This window comes from Sinohyriopsis cumingii, chromosome 8 (genome assembly GCF_028554795.1).
Source record: "Sinohyriopsis cumingii isolate HCF-2022 chromosome 8, ASM2855479v2, whole genome shotgun sequence".
Taxonomy (NCBI): domain Eukaryota; kingdom Metazoa; phylum Mollusca; class Bivalvia; order Unionida; family Unionidae; genus Sinohyriopsis; species Sinohyriopsis cumingii.
The window spans coordinates 99312383-99334584 of record NC_142968.1 but is presented as its reverse complement, the minus strand read 5'-3'; the positions used below and the strand labels follow the sequence as shown (position 1 = coordinate 99334584).

General features: G+C 36.6%; 1 protein-coding gene across 2 annotated transcripts in view; it reads right to left on the bottom strand.

The window, feature by feature from the left end:
* The window catches only part of LOC149794226 (hypoxia up-regulated protein 1-like), a 75301-nt gene that overhangs the window by 33268 nt on the left and 19831 nt on the right, over positions 1–22202 (bottom strand). For both annotated transcript variants that reach the window (XM_089968346.1, XM_089968347.1), the window contains exons 11-17: positions 20998–21184; positions 17832–17966; positions 16452–16534; positions 10479–10611; positions 9270–9457; positions 4944–5085; positions 31–88 (exon numbers count right to left, since the gene is read on the bottom strand). In XM_089968346.1, the coding sequence (XP_089824472.1) occupies positions 31–88; positions 4944–5085; positions 9270–9457; positions 10479–10611; positions 16452–16534; positions 17832–17966; positions 20998–21184 (926 nt within the window). The remainder of the gene's footprint in view (positions 1–30; positions 89–4943; positions 5086–9269; positions 9458–10478; positions 10612–16451; positions 16535–17831; positions 17967–20997; positions 21185–22202) is intronic.

The following is a 22202-nucleotide window of genomic DNA, read 5'->3' as shown; positions in this document are numbered from 1 at the left end:
TGATAAAGAAAATCAAGTTATGATGCTTACTGCTCCATGTTGATTCCTCTGCCTTTTCCTCTTCTGTCTTTTCAAACACTGCCTCAACCTATAGCAAAAATATTATAGCAGCAATAAATACCAAATATTGCTGTTCATAAAATAAATTAAGATATGTCTTTCTAGTCTCCTTTTGTATTTATTGACTCTGCCCATGCCACCCTCATCAAACCATACTGAAAAGGAATTACCATATACAGTGGAACCTCGTTAATCTGGACTCCGTTTATGCAGAAACCTCGCTATCCGGACATAATTCAACAGGAACGGAATTCCTAAACGTTAATTTGCTCTGTTAATCAAGAAATCCGCGTTCCGGATCCCGAAATCAAAATCAGGGACCAAAGTGTAAAATTACATTAAAACTTGTCTTGATAATCCGGAAATAATCTGTCCAAAAATAAGAAAATTCGAAAAATCGTATGTGAAAATACAATCAGAAGAATAATACATAAAACACAGTAGTGAAGCCCTTGAGAATCTATGGCCACTATCAATAACAAAGTAGCGTGACCATATTGTAACCAGCGATTGTATAAACAATGTCTGTTTTAGCTAGTCGCCGACGGGGGTGTTAATTAAATAAACACACTGAGATCAAATCGTCCATGCTTTCTGACATAACATATGGTAAATAAATTAAAAGTGTCATTAAGCCTCTTTGTTGTTTACCAATTGTATGTAACAATCACAGTTTATTGTTTGCTGTGCAAATACAGTTGACATTTTTAAGCTGTGGACAGTATAGGGCTTCAAAGAATCCAGGCAAACAAAGGTTACAGACTTCTTCAGGAAACTGTCATAATAAATGTATGTACAGTACATACATGTACATGAACATAGTGTGATGTGTTCGATGTGTTAATTGTCTAAACTTCTATTTACTGTATATGTACATACAAGCACATGTCATAATAATGTGAAATAAACACAAATTAATAGATGTATTCATTAATTTATTTCAACCATTATTGAACATACAGTACATTACATTTAAAGCTAGCATATACATGTACATAAATACGGTGTGATGATATCGTAAAATAAAAAATGTGCATGATTCAATTATCCAGAAAACTCATTAATCCGGACATATTTGCTGGGAACGAATGTGTCCGGATTAACGAGGCTCCACTGTATATTCACTTGCAAGTCCAACTACAAAGACCTAGATCCATTGTCACATAATATGCCTGCAGATCTGAGTCAGTGTCGTCTGCTCAGAATAATTTGCAGCACAAACAGCAAAGACTCTGCCCTGCAGGTGCATTATGCAATGGCAGATCAAGATCTTTGTTATTTAAGGTTTAAATCAACTTATAAGTGAGTATTGATGGTAAAAACATTTCTGGTGATTTACAGTTGTTCCTTGTAAGCTACTTTAAAGTTGTACAGTTTACAAACAGCACAGTAGTGGTCAATGGTCAGCAAAGCTGAGTACTTTGAATGGTTGTTGGTGTTGCCACTCATTATGTAAACATTTATTTTAATACTGATTATCTACTGAAATATTTGCAAAAATTATTCCGACTCAAATGTCATTGTTTGTTTCAGCTTTAATAAATACAGCAATTATAACAAGTTATTGTGTCAGGTCATGAAGTCATTCTTTATGCTTTGCTGCAAAAACTGCTAAATGTCCTATCTTGCTTTGTAATTGAAAGTCTTCAGCAACTTAAGAAGGACTCCACTGAATGTGGTACCTTGCTTGTCTTCCTTTCTATGATGCTTAACGGAACTGTTCTGAAAAAGCATTCACAAATGAAAGTGAACAAAAAATTTTAAAGGAACTCTTTCACAAATACAGCATTCCCTCCTTATAATACTGTCAATGGAAGCCTTACAGTAAGACCACCTTATAATGAAGTATGTGTGTGTGTGCATGTATGTATGTCTGTGTGTGTGTGTTTTATTTTTAATGTAGCTTTTTAAAAAAATCAGTTATATCACTGCATACCAGTGGCAGTTTGTAGTGATGTCTAGCACTGGGACATCATGCCCAGACATGTAGCATGATGTCCAACACAGCCATATTATCCTGACGCCAGGCCAATCAGTCCTAACACTAACCTCTTAATGCTGTGCGCCTATAGAGGCAGTTGTTGGTATCATTTTTACAAGTCTTTGGTATGACTTGGCTGGGGTTTGAACCCATGACCTCTCACATCTGAAGCAGATGCTCCAACCACTAGGCCAACAAAGCAGTCTTATAATGAAGTAAATAATACATCTACTTCTATCTAATAATGAAATGGGATCCAGGAACAGTGATCATGTTATAATGGTTTAACTTCAAAGTGAGACCATGCTGTAGCACTAAATTTTGCTTTATCTCTAAATTTTACAAATGATCATTTAAGATGTCTCTCCTAACACTAACAGCTTGGCAACGGCTGTTGCTAGCAATTTTAATTTTAAAAAAAGACAAAATTTAATGCCAAATACCTTGCGTTAATATGGTCTGACCTACACCATTCTTTGGTAGTTTTTGTGTTAAGTATTGCCATTTGGTATGGATATCCTCAAATTAACACAAATTTGTGAACTACACTCTATTAGGCATACAGATGAAAACTCACTCCATATAAAACCCATTGGTGAAGTGATGTATGTGGTGTCTTTTATAAAATGATGCATGCTGGCATTATTTATTTTGTATTCTTCTGAACATGCCTAAGCGTACACTGGTGTTCCTGTTGCACTTGATCATGATGTTTGGATTTTAAGCGTACACTGGTGTTCCTGTTGCACTTGATCATGATGTTTGGATTTTAAGCGTACATTGGTGTTCCTGTTGCACTTGATCATGATGTTTGGATTTTAAGTGTACATTGGTGTTCCTGTTGCACTTGATCATGATGTTTGGATTTTAAGCATACATTGGTGTTCCTGTTGCACTTGATCATGATGTTTGGATTTTAAGCGTACATTGGTGTTCCTGTTGCACTTGATCATGATGTTTGGATTTTAAGCGTACATTGGTGTTCCTGTTGCACTTGATCATGACGTTTGGATTTTAAGCGTACACTGGTGTTCCTGTTGCACTTGATCATGATGTTTGGATTTTATGCGTACATTGGTGTTCCTGTTGCACTTGATCATGATGTTTGGATTTTAAGCATACATTGGTGTTCCTGTTGCACTTGATTATGATGTTTGGATTTTCTTGTATCTCTTCCCCTTGCATGTTCTAGATGCAAAGTATTTCAATCTAATTCTTCTTGACAGACTGGTTTGATGAGTTCAGTTATGTAAACATAGCTGGTTATAGTTCATACCATATGATGACACAGTCATTGTTTGGAGTTTAATTTTGGGAAATAAGGATTCAGGACATTTTTTTATATTATTGTTCTTCATTTTACAAAGATAAATCAAACTGAAACTGACCAACAACTTGACTATAAGTAAGTCTAGTAATGAGGCTAAGTTTGGTATATTTTCTACTGGACAGTATTTTGACAATGTTTCAAAAACTAGTCTATGAAGGTCTCTTTTAACGTGGTTCCTGTTCTCATCAATGAAAAAGTGATACTCAATCTCGAAAAATGTGCATGCAAGGCAAAATGATTTTTTTTAATGGACTTAAGTTTTGAATTTGCAATCTCAAGAAATAAACAGATATTGTTTATCTCGTCTACATTCATGACAGGGCAAACAAAAATTAGAGGATCAATCCCTCTGAACTCCATGAATAATTCTTGAAATTTTCCACAGCAACTCCGTAAATTGTCCACGTCGGATTGACAATACTTTAACATTTCTTCCTGAAAACTGAAGGGGTCCGAGGCGTGAGTTTGGTACCCTGTGTAGAAAGCTTTTCCTTGTAGCTGGATTTGCTAGTATAAAGCCACGGCGTGAGCAAGATATTGTCTGTAATGTTTTTTTTCCCCCTGGATTATACTCTCTGTATAACAATGTATGGATTCCCCCTGGATTATACTATATGTATAACAATGTATGGATTCCTCCTGGATTACACTCTCTGTATAACAATGTATGGAATCCCCCAGATTATACTCTCTGTATAACAATGTATGGATTCCCCAGGATTATACTCTCTATATAACAATGTATGAATTCCCCTTGGATTATATTCTCTGTATAACAATGTATGGATTCCTCCTGGATTATACTTTCTGTATAACAATATATGGATTCCCCCTGGATTATACTCTCTGTATAACAATATATGGATTCCCCCTGGATTATACTCTCTGTATAACAATATATGCATTCCCCTTGGATTATACTCTCTGTATAACAATATGTGGATTCCCCCTGGATTATACTCTCTGTATAACAATATATGCATTCCCCTTGGATTATACTCTCTGTATAACAATATATGGATTCCCCCTGGATTATACTCTCTGTATAACAATATATGCATTCCCCAGGATTATACTCTCTATATAACAATGTAAGAATTCCCCTTGGATTATATTCTCTGTATAACAATGTATGGATTCCCCCTGGATTATACTCTCTGTATAACAATATACGGATTCCCCCTGGATTATACTCTCTGTATAACAATATATGGATTCCCCCTGGATTATACTCTCTGTATAACAATATATGGATTCCCCCTGGATTATACTCTCTGTATAACAATATATGCATTCCCCATGGATTATACTCTCTGTATAACAAGACAATGATGTAGAGTTGCAATCTTTGCTTCCCTTCAGCACAGTCTTACCAGCAGATAATTATTCATTATGATGTGCTGCACTCACAATAAATTACTCTACTTTAGTGAAGCAAAGATGGTGACAGCAAGTCTTTTTCTCTAATATATAGAGGGTACAATTCATGGGGAGAAAACACACTATCTTGTCTCAAGTTCCTGTGAAAGCCACTTAAATCAACAGGTACTTGTTCATACATGGTATAATTACCTTCTCTATTTTTAGAAATCCACTCTCATCCATTCTGAAGTGGGCTTTGATACCTTTACTGTCTACATTCTCTGCATGTTTACTATATACCTCTGCCACGCCAGTCAGGTTTACCTGGTAAAGTAGGGGCGATGCAAACAACCTAAAATTGTAAACAGCACATTTATAAAGTTTACTGAAATTATCAGGTGTATAACAACAAATTCCTGAACATATGGTAAAAACATATGTCCAATATCAGAGCTCCAAATAATTCTTTTTTGCAGATGAGGTAAGTACTCATAATTTTTAAATTCAGGTGTAGCCATCAGTTATATATGAATAATGTACAAGCTTTTAGAGAGTTGTTAAAATTCAGAGTATACATATTTGACATCCTTTTTACAGGTATACATAGTCAGAGTCACCTAATTACAGAACCAGAATATGTCTGGTAGAATGAGTGTGTGTGTATGTGACTTGGATTTTTAATGCAGCTTTAACAATTTTTTAGTCATATCACTACGATGTCTGCAGTGAGGCAGTTTATAGTGATGTCTAGCACTGGGGCATCATGCCGCATGATGTCCCACCCAGTCACATTATCCTGACACCAGGCTGACCAGTCCTAACATTAACCTCTTAATGCTGAGTGCCAACCAAGGTAGCTGTCAGTACCATTTTTGTAAGTCTTTGGTATGATATGACTCGGCCGGGGGATCGAACCCATGATCCCCCGCATCTGAGGTGGACGCTCTAACCACTAGGCCACTGGAGCGGTGTGGTAGAATAAAATATTGTATTTAAGAGAATGAATGTTGCTAACTAGCTAAAAATAGCTGCAGGAAAAATTAACAAAATTTTTCAGAAGAAGCCTCAGTATGTGTAAATTACAAGCAATAAAAATATCTGGACCACCAACCATTCTCATTTTTTGTTACTGTAGCTCCTGAGGTACTATTGGATGTGAAGGGGGGTTGAGGGCGGGATCTTGCCAGGTCAGATTGTTATAGTGGACACCCACAAGGGAATTTTTCTCAAAAGCAAGCAGCACAGTTTATCATTTTCAATGTTTTAATTTTCTCCTTTGATAGATAGTGTCCTTACCACAAAAGTAGAGTAATTTGGCCAAACATTGTCATTATCGTCCAAGTGAACAATGAGTCATAATGATGTAATCCTGAATATCTTTAATTCACAATAATCTTAAAATGGTGTTTTAGTCCAAACCGTCATATGAGCATTTTGTAATGGTAATAAATAATTTAAAGGAATGATTTCTCTCAAATTAAATCTAAACACAACATTAAATTCTTCTGCAAATTGTAATTAAAACATGAATAAGAATGAATAATTGTTACTTCTTTCTCCTTATATACATCCCCAGGATTCCATGTTGCAATACATCCCAAGCTGATCACTGTCACATTCCCACCTAACCAATATCACAATTCAACTCTATCATCTCATTGGAAAATAACCCAAAACTGTAAACTGGTTCACTTTCACGAACATTCTAAATTCAAAAGGCCACATAAAACATGTTTACAAATATTATCTTAAAATATACCTACAACCATGGACAAAAGTTAACTAAGCAATGTTTCTTACAAAAGACCTGAATTGTTTGCAGTCATGGACAAATCAATGTGATCATGAACAAAAGTATTCAACTTGTGTTAGTAAAGTATGAAGTGCAGGTCACAATGACTTTCTTTCATTTTATAAGAAAACTATCCACTGAGGAAAGTTACCAGGAAAATACTGTCATTACACTTTCTCATCATTGTTAGGAGCCTACTGATTGGTTCAAAACAATGGATGTAAGCATAAAAAATATCTCCTAAACGAGTCCATCTGCATCAGTTGGCTGTAACCAAAATAGCTGCAGCTTGTTTTAATCCTATTCAATAAATTGCTGCCTTCACTACGTGTAGAACGAATAATGTATGCGTATGGTATGGTACATACTGGCAAATATGAATATCACCATTCAAGACCAAAAGGGAATTACCATCCTTTAACGTTTTCAGTCGCATTTTACTTGCCTATGGAATGTAACCTTGTAAAAGTTGCTCTTCCAGAAAAACAAATTAACAAATCAGACAATTTAGACAATGGATTTCTGCAACCCTGCTGTACTACACATAGATATAACAGATCATATGGCAAGTTGTACTTCTTTGTCTTGGCTATCTTCAAACCAATCACAGGTGTCACAGTCATAAAAAGCTGTACTATACTTAGCTATAACAAATCATTTGGTAAGTGCAGGCTCCACTTTAGATGCACCTTTTTGTCTTTATCTTCCACCAAGAGCTGACATTAAACAAATGTACCTCCATCAACAAACAGCTAAAGAATTTCAACACTGAGACCAAATCCATTTCTAAGTGATATTCTGAATGGCTACTTGCTTTTTTAAGAATCCAATCAGATGAAATGTTATGAACAGAGTTCACCTTTTAATGTCTATCATCTTGATTGTGTGATACTTTTCAAACTAGAAATGGGTCAACACAATGAGGATGACCCCACCAACATGATTAATGTAAATTTTATCATAGTTTACATTTTTCTTAAGCTGAGTGATTGATTGATTTACTTATTTTCGAGTCCAAATACATAATAGGGGCCTTCATTCAGTAAAATTCTTTCTTTTTGAAAAATAAAGTGAAAATCAAACAGGTCTCCCAAATTTAAAGCCTACTACCAAATTTGTTTTTTTGTACATGAAATAGATTAAATGGGCATAAACAAAATTTTCATGAAATTGAAGGGATAACGTTCTCTGCCAAACAGGGGATATAACTCCATTAAATTTTGTTGGATAACTGGAAAAATGAAAACCTCAAACACAATTTTGGTTTGAATCCATATGTTTTCAAAAGCCACGGAGCAGAAATGATACTGCTATTGATGGGCAAAGTTTCACATCAAATGGGGGCTATAACTGTGTTACAGGATAGCAGGGGCTCTGAGTGGCCGAGAGGTCTAAAACGCTTTACGTTACGGATCACCGCCATCTCATCTCTGTCTGCGTGGGTTCAAGTCTAGGACTGTGCATATTTATTATTTATTATGTGAAATTAGAAAATTTAAGTATAATTTGCATACAAAAAGAATTTATAGACTTGAATGGTTTGGCAAGTCTATAGTATTCTGCCATACAGGTAATGATCCAAATGACCAGTCATGTGACAATGTCATATAGTGCATGAAAGAGATAACTGAAGGCACATAAAATGACAAATTTACTTTCAAAGAGACAAAATCAAAGGAATAAATCATGTAATTAAATTATTTCATTTTATTTATAGGTCAGTCTCTTTCCATGGTTATTAGCATATTTCATTAAAAAAAAATTTCAAGTTTTTTCCCCTTGGTTTTTCAAGGTTCCAAATCATGTTTTTTAAGGTGTATTATTACATTAATTTTAAAGGATACGTAAATGAAACTGTAAGTAAACACAAGTTAATACTTACTATTACTCCAAATGAGGAACATATCTTGCAAATTTATTTTAAAAATAAAAATAAAACAGGAGGTCAATGGTATGATCACTGATATCTTTCCCATTAATATTTAACATCCTACATCTGGGCATTAGAATAAAGTAGTCACTGAACAAATTTTCATTTTATTCTGTCTACACTACACTATTTACAAATTCCAAAATATTTTAGAGTGAATTTTTCAGTTCTTGTAGCTTGTCATCAAGCTGTTTTTCAAGAGCTCCAAGTTCAGCAATTTTGTCCTTTTCACTTTTCCTCAGATTATTTTGATGTCATGATAAATTTTCCTATGGATCTTTACTTTCAATGCATAGTCATCATCATCAGCTGTCATTGTCTCAGTGTCTTTTTCAGTACCTTCCTTTCTTCACTCATCCCCATAAACCCAAAAAATTAAAGATATTTTTTTACATTATTGCTTATTTAAAAACAGCGTATGGATATTTTAAACTATTTCATATTAGATGTATTAATATTTCTTTCAGCTTAGCTGTATATTTTTAGATTTATCGTGTTCATTGCAATTATTGTCTGTCCTATTTCCACTAAATCCCAAAATAGAACCAGATTGTTATTTGTGAGAAAGCTTGCCAGTAGCTTCTCGTGGGTTGGTGGTTCTTTCAGGGGGGTTTTCCGGGTTCTTCCTCCACCATTAATACTGGCCGCCATGTATAGCTTATCGTGTGCTGAAAAATGGCGTTACACCCAACAAACAACTTGTTTACATTGTCAGTATGACTGCGTGATAACCAACACAAACATCAAAAGTAAAGTACAAAATTTACCAGACATTTTATTTCCCAGATTTTAAAGTTCATTAAAACAAACTTACGCAGCCTCATCTTGGGAAAGGAATGACAAATCTCCATAGCTGACATTGAAGTTAAAGTCTTTCAGGTGCTTGTTAAATGTCATGACTTTCCTCTGAGGGTAGGGGTTCATTCTTCCAAACAAGGTTCTCTTGATGACCTTGCCATGCTCTGAGCTTTCTTCACTGGAATGGTGCTTTTCAAACTCTACCTGTAATAAGCAGGTTACCTTATTTAAGTGTCATAACCAGGGAAATGTGGCCACTTGAATTCTTGTAAAAATTTATTAATATAAGGATACATGATCAAACTCAATCTTAAAAATTTCACCCTACCCCAAAAGCTGCTGCCTCAAAATAAAAATCATTGTGACAACACTGCTACATCAGCACTCGCATAAGCTTCAATTCTGGATAGTAGAGAGCTATATTTTGTTTCTACATTTTCTAACAGCAACATTGGATAGGCGACTTACATGTAAGTAGTACCATGAATTTAACCTATCAGGACTCTGAAATCACAAATTTTCCATTTTGTCAATATCACATGTACTTGTTTACTAGTCCAACTTTACTGATTAGGACTGGTGATAGAACTTTTTGGGATTTAATTCTCAATACTCTCAAGTCCTTTATTAATTTTCACTTTCTATTCTAGGGAAATAAATTATTTGTTGAATTTTACAAAACTTCACTCTTTTCTGCTACTTAAGACAACAGTCGTAATAAAGGTAATAAATACTTTTATTTATTGTTTATTTAAGACTGATGATACCACAGTACTCTGGGCTACATAATCTTCAAGCAGCAGGCTATACAACACTCATCAACATACTCCTGTACTGCTATTGTTTGCTCTATTATAAAGAACTCTCTGTAATGTTGAAATCAGAAAAATGTTTAATTCTATGGTATTATATATTCTTATTTCTTATATGTATCATGATGCAAAATATATTGTACAAGTTTTGAGAAAAGCTCAGTTCTTATATACTGCACTGCACTGAACCAGAAATTTCCAACTTTAGCCAAAACACATATCACTAAAGGATATATTGAGACAACAATTACACATTTAGCTAATGCATCATACTAATTTTTGGTGGTTTGTAATACAGTCTCTTTTTCAACTCAGAACACCATCCATACCATTGAGACATGTCAGTCTTTTCCTTTAAAATTTCTGATATAACAGATCTGAAATAAAATTAAACATCAGAAAACTGTACTCACAACAATTGGGTAAATGTTTCCTTCCTTGACACCAAATGTCTTAACCTTGAATCCCTTCCCCAAGTATGCTGCCTGATACACGGCTCCCATGGCGGCTGCTTCATCTGTATTGATACTTTTTCCAAGTTCAGATCTGATAGAAATTTAATTGGATTTAATTTGGTGAATGCAAATTTTCAAGTAAATCATGTTTCTCCAAGAATACTTACCCAATCACATTATGTTAGGAATATTAGCATTGTACCTTATGAATCTAGCCCTGCTATATGGCAAAAATAGTATTTTCCTGTCCATTTCCAATAGACAAAGGGCAATAAATCATGCACATTACCTCCCATTCGCAGCACCAGGTCTTTATCTGAGTGAGATACTAAGGCGGGGTGGGTTTTTAAGTTATGTGATTGGGTAAGTATTCTTAGAAAAACAATTTACTATAAAATTTGCGTTCTGCATTGAATACTTCCCACAATCACATTATGTTAGGAGAGTCAGTAATAGATACAGGAGATGCTGAGCATCTGACTTCTACTTTGGGCAACTTTCTAGGGAAGAAGAGTTCGATTTCCCGTGAAAATGATGTGTTCTCCTAAATATAAAAGCAACACAGCCTGAGGTAACAAGATCTGTAACCCTTTTCTATGATTAAGAAGAAGAAGATTGAAATCTTCTTATCAATGAATTATTACTAGCGAATCCAGCAAAGCTAACTGGCTTAAAGATTGATTTAAATTGAATTAAGGTTGCCTCTATGATGCTAAATCGCCGAGATGAAGGCATGAAGGTTGACTCAGCAAGCCAAGCAACAGCTTGTATTATATATTGGAAGAGAGTGAGCAGGTGATGACTATGGTTACCTACAGATGGTAACCTGTTTCAGGCTACAAAGCTTGGTTGTGTCAAGAGAACCACTGATACATCCGATCTGAACCGAAAAGAGTTCGGGTTAACAGCTTACTTAACCTACATGCAGATGCTAAAGCTATCAGGAAACCTGATAGTGACTATAATGAAGTATGGGCTAGATGTATGAATGGATTCTAAACGAGCCATGTTGAAACCTAGGATTTGTTCCATTTAAAAGCTAGTGAGGGACTTTGGCTGATTGAAATTAAAAAGGTCTGAAAGATCTGACAGGTCTATATCATGCCCAAAGTCATGTATGTCATGATGCTGGTATGTGTTCAATATCATGGGGTGGTAGCCTTTGACAGAGATTGGGGCCAACTGTTGCTCTTCAAAGAACCAGAGAAAAAAGTTGGCCATTTGAGGGATTGAGGCATGTAGAGGGCCAATGTTGTTGGTATTGCACCAGTTCCTGAAAACATGCCACTTTCCCTCATAAGCCTACAGCAAGGAGGGCCTTCATGCTCTTGAGATTCACTCCACAATTAAAGGTTTGAATTGTCTGTCTCACAATGCTTTTCTGATAATAGCCAAGCATATAACAAGAGGACAGTCTGGGCAGGGAAGGTCCACCCATGACCATGGTTGCTGGAGATTTGGATTGGCCAGAATCTTCCTGGGCAGTGTGTGTGTGTGTGTCATTTGGATTTTTAACATAGCTTTAACAATTTTTCAGTCATATTGCTACAATGTCTGCAGTGTGACAGTTTATAGCGATGTCTAGCACTGAGGCATCATGCTGCAGACATGTAGCATGATGTCCCAACCAGTCACACTATCCTGACAACAGGCCTCCCAGTCCTAACACTAACGTCTTCAGGGCTGAGCAAATCCCATAGCCCGACGTCCCGGACTAGTCATTTTTGAAGTCTGGCAAGTAAAATTTTCCAAGTCGCTAGTTCGGGACAAGTGCTTTTTAAAAAAATCGGGCTAGTCCTTATTTTTGTGCTTTAATCACTATATCGACCTTTATTTGGCCAGTCATGCCTTCTGGGTGTACTGAATACTTGATTCTACTCCTCTTCGTGTATACATTTACATCCTGTTATCGCTTGACTGCATATTGGGCTAAGCGACCAAATTATCGGCAAATCAAAACACGTCAAACAAATGAAAGCCAGTATGATCAATTAGCAGTGTTGTAAGCGGTTTTGTTGCAATGAGTTTACTCAATCTAGATCATAACCAGCGGCTCACTATGATTTTAATCCAGCGAGTCAGTGTAATTAAATTAATGAAAGGTACTTTACCGACATCAGTGTTGGTTTCCTTTATGAACTGATTAAATGACAGTAACGATTCTTTAATTTATAATTGACTTTACAGATGATTAACTTCCATGTGCGATATTGTGTTTGAAGCGAAACAATTACGCTAATTAATGAGCCGTTTCAGTTCGTATTTAAAAGATAAATTTGATCTTATGATCACTTTAGAAGTAGTTGTCAAGCAAGCTGATAGTTACTCTGCAGATACAATGAGTTTGCTAAATTATTTTCGCAAGGAAGGTAATGACGGCGATTCGGAGAAGGTAAATTTGTTTGAAAATGGAGGAATAAAACGTAAGACGGATACTGAGTGTGCTTCTAATCCCTGTCTTGAATATAATGACTCGGAAGGTGGCAGACATATACATGGACATATTTTCAAATCCGTGAGCTAAAACATATATACTTGAACCTGAAGAAGCCAAATGTTTAACAACCAATGTTTTTAAAAATTAAATTCTTTTAAGAAATAATTATGTTGTATATTATTTCGTCTTCTTCTATGGATTAAGTATATACGTCTCATCAAATCTTGGCAAGTGATTACCATTTTGGGACCAGTGAAAAGTAAGGTGGGACTAGTAAAGAGAAAGTGGGACTAGTGAATTTTCTGAAACCACTTGTCCTGGACTATTGGTTAAAAAATAAATTTGCTCAGCCCTGGTCTTAATGCTGAACTCCAAGCGAAGCAGCTGTTAGCACCATTTTTGTAAGTCTTTGGTATGACTCAGCTGGGGATCGAACCCATGACCTCCTGCATCCGAGGCAGACGCTCTAACCACTAGGCCACTGGAGTGGTCTTTTCTGGGCAGATCTATCGCTAGAACAAACTGATCAGTGACCCAGGACTCGTCCCATCTGACGGGAACTATCAGAATCATCTTGCCATTCTGATCCCATAATGTCTGGATTAGTTTTGGTATCAGCACCGTGGGAGGCGAGGCAAATGCCCACAACCCCTCCCAAATGATTGGTAGTGCATATAGCATGGCACAAGCTTTAGGGTTTGGAACTGGAGAGAATAAAGTGGGTAGCTTGTTGATTTTACCTCACTGCAAAGAGGTCAATCATCAGATGTCCCAAAAGTACGCACATGTGAGTGAAGATTGATTGACAGAGAGACCATTCCGTGTGAAGGGCTGACCTCTTCTGGACAGAGCGACGAAGACGTTGAATCTGCCAGTAATGTCTCTGGTTTGTATGCTGATATGGAGATTGTCATACCAATGCAGAAACTGCCAAATCAGGACACAAAGGTCGGGTGATTTAGTGCCTCCCTGTTCGAGATAGGTCACCACCACAGACTAATAGGAACTAATGAGGACCGGCTTGGCCTCAGATTTGATCTTTTCAGAAGTGAAAGGTGCTGATGACAGCCTTCATTTCTGTGATGTTGAATGTGCAGAGGTAATTCCACAGGCTTCTCTCTAGCATTGGTACCTACCATTATTTCCACTTGGGTCTTCTCCAGCAGGATTTCCATGGTCAGTCAACCTGGGTTGCAGGAATGATTGAATCTCTAACATGATCTCTATTTGATTGAGGGAGTAGAAAAGGGGCGCCACTGTGCTAGCAATGTCTGCATAAAAATGATGGCCTAGTTGGATCAAGTTTGCTGCAGCATTGAATAAACTGCTCTCACTGAAATCCAAGTCTGTTGGAAATGAGCTCAATGATTCTGATTATGTGAACAGGAGAATAGGCACCAGATTCCAGATGGTTCAAAAAATCAATGTCCACGTTGATAAACTTTTGGGATCGATGGAGGTCTGTTTTTTCCTCGATCACTAGAAAGCCTGATTGATCTATAAACAAAAAGAGATCATTCCTGCCCTGGGGTAGAATAGAACTTACCGTATGTTTCTGGAGGACGTCATCCAGCTACACAGCCATCGTTGTAGATGATGGTGATACTAAATCCATAATCTTGGGAAAAGCCCAAGGGCTGATGTTCAGGCAAAAGGGAGAACTTTGAACTTGTGAAGTGGTAAGCAAAACAGAAAATGTTCAAAACAGGGTGGATGTGAAAATAATGTGTCAGATCAAGACTGATGGAATACTCGTCACATCGAATGTGAAGGCAGATTGATGGGTCTCAAATTGTGATTTTATTTCCAAACAAGAAATGGCCTTGAATAAAACCCCAGGCATTGTGGTCTTTGCACAAGCTCCACCACCTGTCTTTTTGTTTTTGTTTGGTAGGGGTATGACAACCATATCTCTTGTTGTACAAAGGCATCCTTCTTCCAATTTGATGAAGCATCCGTGAAGAAGGAAGAGAGAAGAGAGTTAGTTTTAATTTAACCCAAAGCCACTCAGAACTCTCCCCCTTGTTCTGCGGGAATTGGGAGATCTAGTGAACTCAAACTTCAGCTTCTTACCGCCTCTGTATGACTGCTTCCTGGGGATCAATATTGGTGCATGTGACTGAGAAGTTCAGTTCTGAGGCCACTTAACATACCTTCACACTGGCGGGGGTTGAGTGGTTCCAATGTACACATGGAATATGCGGCGAGGTGGAGGGGCAGTTCCCAAGCTGCCTGTCTCAGAAGTTCCTCTATTTTTCCTCCAAAGCATTGGTGGATTGCAGGCATGCAAGATAGCGTATCAAGAGTAAATTGGCTGAAACCTTCAAAGTACTGGCCATAGGGTGCCCCGAGCGCTCTCCGTTACAGATCACTGCCATCTCACCTCTGTCTGTGTGGGTTCTAATCTCGGATTCAGCTAATGTGGGTATGTGAGAAAGCTTGCCAGTAGCTTCTCATGGGTCGGTGGTCCTTTCCAGGGTTTTCCCGGGTTCTTTCTCCACCACTGGCCGCCATGTATAGCCTATCGTGTACTGAAAAAATGGCGTTAAACCCTACAACAACAACAACAACAATTGGCCATGGTATGGTGAACAGCCCTGGTCAATGATCCCAGCATGGCTATTGTCAGGTGTCTCTGTCGAGTCTGAAAAGTGCCAATAATGAAGACGGTGAAACGACATCCCAAACCAGCTATGAAACATATTCGCCCACCTTATAAAACAGACAAGCAGACATATGAACAGCTGCTACATTCTTGTCAAGTGTCAGTAAATCAGTACTGAAGGTATCTGTTGCTTCAAGTCTATCTGATTGGGGAATGAGCCAGAAAGATGCTTGCATGTGCAGGGATACTTGCACTCACTGGGCTGCTTAAAATTCAGAAACGTTCCACCAATAAGTCAAAATGAAAGCAACAAACTAGTTGGCTGGGCCATCTTCTCAAAAGGTCTTCGGTGCTATACGTTTTGTGACAACTGTAAGGCTGGTGACGGATGGATGACTGGTAACTGGTGTGATGTGACATGGACTTAAAAGTCCCTAAAGTTAAAAAAAAATCACTCAGATATGGCAGACATTGAAAAAAGTATACAACCTGCAGTAGAATTATTAATCCACACAAAAGATCCAAAAGGAATATAGAACAAAAAAATGGCTTGGATTATCGGAGGATAAACTGCACAGTGTGATCAGTACAGTAGCGAAGCTGAAAACTGGAGACACCTGGAGGTGCCAAAGGGATATAATGGGCAAGAGTTATTGACCTTTGTCTATTGGAAATAGGAAAAGACAATTTTTGTCCTTTAGTAGGGCTGGATTTGCAAGGTTAAGGCTAATATTCCTAACATAACTGATTGGGAATGTATTAGAATGAGAAAAGTAAATGAAGAAATGTATGAAAAATGTTAAAAAATTTAAATTTTAAAAAATCTTACATGTCTAAAAACAAAATTAATTATTACATCACAATATAATTTAAGTTCCAATACACATACCTGCCAATATATTTCATCAGTAAATCTTGAACCTTTGGAATTCTGGTTGATCCACCCATTAAAATGACTTCAGTTATTTCGCCCTGAATATACGTAAATAAAAGATGTACAACATTCATAAATTTTACATTCAACTCGTCTTAAAAAGCTGGCAAGTACTATGTAAACTACATAAAATAATGTAAATACATAAAAAATAACTTTATTCATTGTCTATCAGTACTTCGATGCTACTATTAACAAAGTTCAACACACAGCACAAAATAAATTCTACCATATTGACTCTTCATTCTGTCTTTGTATGTTTCTGTCTCACTCAATATGCCTGTTTTTGTCTTTGCTTTTGTTTCCGTACATTACTTGAAAGGACTGTATTGTCGTTGAAATGTTGAATTATCAGTATATCGCAGCAATGCTAAAAATCATAGCTTATCATGTGATGACAAATGGCATCAAACCCTCACAAAAGCAAACCAAACCTTCCACCTAGGTAGGATAAACAAGAGTGATTTCCCCTTGTGTAAAGGCGTTCATACTAAATGCTGTCCATATGTTATTGCTTTAATGGATGTGCACGCTGTATCTGGTTTCAAGGTACCTGATGAGGCTACAAGGGTGTGCATGTAATACGATCAGGCAAGAATTATATTTTATAAAAAAAAACAACTTAACTCCGAAAATTGGTTTCTTTTTTAAATACACTTTTCTGGTCGTATACACGAGGAGAAAAGGAGTTACATTATCTTACCCCAGTAAGAGAAATCTCCAGTCCCAAAATGTATATGAAGCAACTTCAAATCTCATCAGCGATATGGGCTAGAGTCAGCATTTGATATATACACATGGATCAAACTTTTTAAAAAAATTCCTGCCCACAAATCCAGTGAAGTGGAGTGCATACTTGCCAACCTCTATGGCAGTGCTATGGGGGCATATAACCCACACAATAAATGACATTGTACAATTTAGTGTATGGACTTGACATCACTGTAAATTTTAATTGTTTTCTTTGAATCATTTAATTTGTGTACCCCAAAAATGGTTGGCACACTTTGTATTGTCAGATAAGATCACCACACACAAACATTGAGAAGACTGCAAAGGAATCATGTAATAACACAATTATATAACTTTGTTTTGGTAAATACAAATTCAATGAACCTAAAATATGCTCTCCACTTTCTGTCACTCATGTAAGAATTAATGGTTCAAAAACATACTGACCTCAACCACGGCCAATAATTGTAGATCATCAATTCGTTCAAAAACAATGTGTTCAAAATTACATCAAACATTCTACACTACATTCTGATTATTAGAATTTCATACCGTTTCTCCTGTAGTTGTTTCTAAAGATGTGAATAATCATGAATAACTCACCAAAGTTACTTCAGAAACTTTCAAAGCTTCCTCTAATGGTTTGGTGACTCTCTCAAACAAATCTGCACACATCTCCTCAAACTCTGCTCTTGTAATTCTGGTTTTGAAATCCTGATCGTCCAACAAACCCTCAACCTGCAAACAGATCATATTTCCATATTTTACAATACAGTTCAAATGAGATAATTTGAGCTTTGTAAATAGCAAATAATACTGCAAACAGTCAAACCCACACAGCTCTCCAACAATTTTCATACAGGTGTTTTCAAACATGCTTTAGGACAGGCCAATGTCAGAATAATGTCTTCATACATGCATTTTTCAAATTGCTTAAGGACAGAAAAATTTCAAAATACTGTCTCCATATAAGTGTTTTAAACATGTTTTAGGACTGGCCAATCTCAAAATAAGGTCTCTATACAGGTGTTATAAACATGTTCTTGGACTGGCCAATCTCAAAATAAGGTCTCTATATGGGTGTTTTAAACATGTTTTTGGACTGGCCAATCTTATAATAGGGGCTTCATACAGGTGTTTCTAAACATGTTTTAGGACTGGCAAATCTCTGAATAAGGTGATGCTAGGTATCTAATGTAAATCAAATTACCACGATTAGTTTTTATTTAGTTCATTCTTGACAAAGACTTGTCACCATTACAAAAATACATGGGTTAAACAAACTTTAATGGATATGGGAATTTGTCATACAAGATTTTTGTACACGAATTTCAGATCAAAAGTCTTTTCTGTTTTAACTGTTAAAACTGGAGCAGTCCAAGAGACCCATTGGTAAATCATTGGAGAGCTTTATTCTCAGCTGGATGACTAATGGTAATTCACGAGTTGCACTCATCGTTTCAAAAGGGAATGCTGTGCACACCCAACTTCACTCAATGTACCTGGCTACAGTTAAAATAAACTGTTCAAGCTAATTTTTTAAAAATATCTCCCTACTGGACCAAAAGGGTAAATATCTGGAAAGCCTTAAACTGTAATAAATAAGAAAATACACAAAAAGGCCAGATGTAATGTTAGGTAGTTTTAAAAAAATGGTTTTAAAAATCCCTTTAACACAGTATTGGTTACACTGTGCCATGGAAATGATCCACGAACCATGGCAACCAACCAAGGCTGACTTGGAAGCCGGACCCTATGCTCTAGGCTGTTTAGGAGCCAAGTACCATATAAGAGTACTGTAAATGCTTTATTATACTACCACCATATAGTAAAATGCATTCTTGACTGTCTTTATGTATATTTCTTTTTCACTGGTCAGTCACACAGGTAGTCAAAAGACTACCCATTTAACTTTTGTACTATGCAAGTAGTTGCTGTGACCTTGACCTATTGACTCCAAAATCAATAGGTTTCTTCCCTGTCATATGAAAGCAAGCAAAAATGGCTGCCAGTAATGCAGGCTACTAATGGACTAGGTACATGACATAAAAGTATCTCTTTGTTATAGCCATTGTGACCTTAATCTAGACCTCTTCAGCTGAGATTGTATTTTCCTTGCTTAAAAAAAAAATATTTACAAAATTTGATCAAGGTGGCAAAAGAAAAGTGGTTTCTTGCTAAAACCATTTTTTCTCTCCAGCTGACATGTTACCTAATGAGCCAATATCGACAGGTGCCTTATATTGCTATGCATCACCGGCTTGGTCCCAGCACAATACATAACACAATTTGTATCGTAATTCCTGTTGTGATAAAGGAACCTGATATGCTCAGTCTCGTGGGTAGAGATATTAAAAGCATTAGTAATCCAATAAAGCTTGAATATTAATAGCTTTTGCTTACATATGAAAATAACATGGTAGCTTGTGCTAGATTTATATACCCAAAAGGTTATTATCATGTGCTGTCTCAATCCTAAAAATATGCACAAAAAGGTTTACAAAATAAAATTTCTTGCTACACTTGAAGTTTACACCCATCTGATGAATCAGATGTTGGCTTGTCACCCTATCAGGTAAATCCATTGGTCCCTGCAAAGGAAGCATTTTACATAAATAATAATATGCATGAACTTTATTAATTTGACCCTGTGAACATAAACAGGTGCTGTGAATTTATATATATAAACAATATTTGAACATACCCAAAAGGCCATAAAAACAATGCAATAGAATATGCAACACACAATTTGAAAAAAAAAAACAACAAAAAAACCCCACAAAACAACATATTTAAAAAAAATCAGAGCAGAGGTATGATGGTTGCTTAGATGATCTTTTGAAATGTTCTTCAGAGAAAAAATCTGCATCAAATTCTTTTCCAACACGGATTGGGAATCCATAAATCTCAAAAGCTCAAGAAATTCATAATATTGTGTCAATTTTAACACTTGGCAAGTTGTGCGTAAACTAAAGATCAGAAAAAAATGAGTCATACAAATACATCTTGTACACATTTCCATTTGCCAATTCTAGTTGTACAGCACTTTCAATTGTACATATTTTTTAAAATAGGGTATGCATACTGTAGGAAAAGGTTCTGCAAAGGATGTCTGCTTTTGTAAAACCATGCAGACTGAAACGACATCTCATTCCATTACTTCACTGATATGGCATCACTTGTTACAATGAATAGAAAAAAAAATGTATGTTTTTACATATATATATATATATTTAATATTTGCAAGAATAGTGCTGCAAACGAAAATGATAAGAGTCCACTAAAAGTGTAAAAAACCCTTTGGAAAAACTTCATCTATTAGTGACTTGCCATAAATTAGCCTCAGAGGCTTTTTTGTCTTGTTATTCTGATATAAGCTCAACAACTGCGTCATAATGAAGAAAATCAAACACCAAGGTATTTCCACTTTTATGTATCTGCTAAAAGAAATCTGTTCATTCAGCAATTATGTTATGAAGTGATGGTGACACAGCAGTTTCCTACACATTTTTATGTAATGACTACTACATAGGGATGTATATTCAACTAAGGGTGGTACTAGAAAATGCACCTATAATATTTTCATGCTTCTGGATTGCTTGGACCACTAGCTACGTAAAATATCCACTTAAAAAAAAAAAAATCCTCTAATATGTTACCAGAAATCATCCTAAAGGAAACATTTGAAAAACATTTGTGAAGGAGGGTAATGTGTGCATCATCAAGCATGGTCTAATCATGGCAACCAGTATATAAATAAAACTCGGACCTGAGCCATGTGGTCATTGTTGGCACTGAGGATTTTCTTCACTCGGTGTGCTTCTTTGAACAGCTTGGCCATAGCTCTGGGATTTGTGAAGACATCCGTCTTGGTCTTCTTCTGACTGTTAAATATTCTGGCCAGGTGATCACGTAACCTCATGGAAAATTCCAAACCACCAAGATCACGGTCATAGCTAAAATGTATAATAAAACCAAGTTTTTATATGCAAGAACATGTTAAATACCTGCAAAATTCACTTCAAAAGTGTGTGTGATTTGAATTTTTAACATAGCTTTTAAAAAAATTCAGTCATATCGCCAAGATGTCTGCAGTGTTACGGTTTTATAGTGATGTCTAGCACTGGTGCATCATGCCGCAGACATGTGGCATTATGTCCCCCCAGTCACATTATCCTGACACTGGGACGACCAGTCCTAACACTAGCCTCATAATGCTGAGCGACATTTTTGTTGGTATGACTCAGCTGGGGGATCGAACCCACGACCTCCTGCATCCGAGGCGGATGCTCTATCACTTCAAAAGAGTAGCAAAAACACATCTAACACTGACAATTTGTAATATTACATTGGCTCTCTGCTATAATCATGTAAGCAATTATTTCTTTGTTTTTGTTATATGACCTGACACTAGAAAGGAATCGAAGCCATACTGTGAATGGGAGGCCCCCAGTGGGCCTGATGCTCCACTGGGCAAAAATCAAATTTCATGAATTCAGGATAAGACTATTTCTTCCTTTAAACCACAGAGTGCTAAAATCATACATGATACTCTTCATAGAAAACAAGATTTTCAATTTAGCTGCTGTACTGGCCATATTGCAACCAGATTAGTACCATTTTCATTTTGGGACCAAGTAGACAATAGAAGTCTTTTGGTGAAAACCCCATGTCAATACGAATACAGGTAAACCACAGATTTTCCGGCACCCTTGGTTCCAAAGCCTTGCCGGACCAACCAAGGTCAAGCATCGCCAATATAATGCAGTTTCATCTGCATTACACACCTGCTCAGGATTGAGGTGCTCATCAACTACAAGCTTCTGAAATTTGTCAACATACTCGGCAGCTCCTTCGTGGTCTGTGGACAGTTCTTCTCCACACACTTTATACATGAAAATTTCAGGACGCTTCTTGAACCTTTGAAGCTATTCTTCACTGTAGTCACACTCATGTTCTACTTGAAGTTCTTTA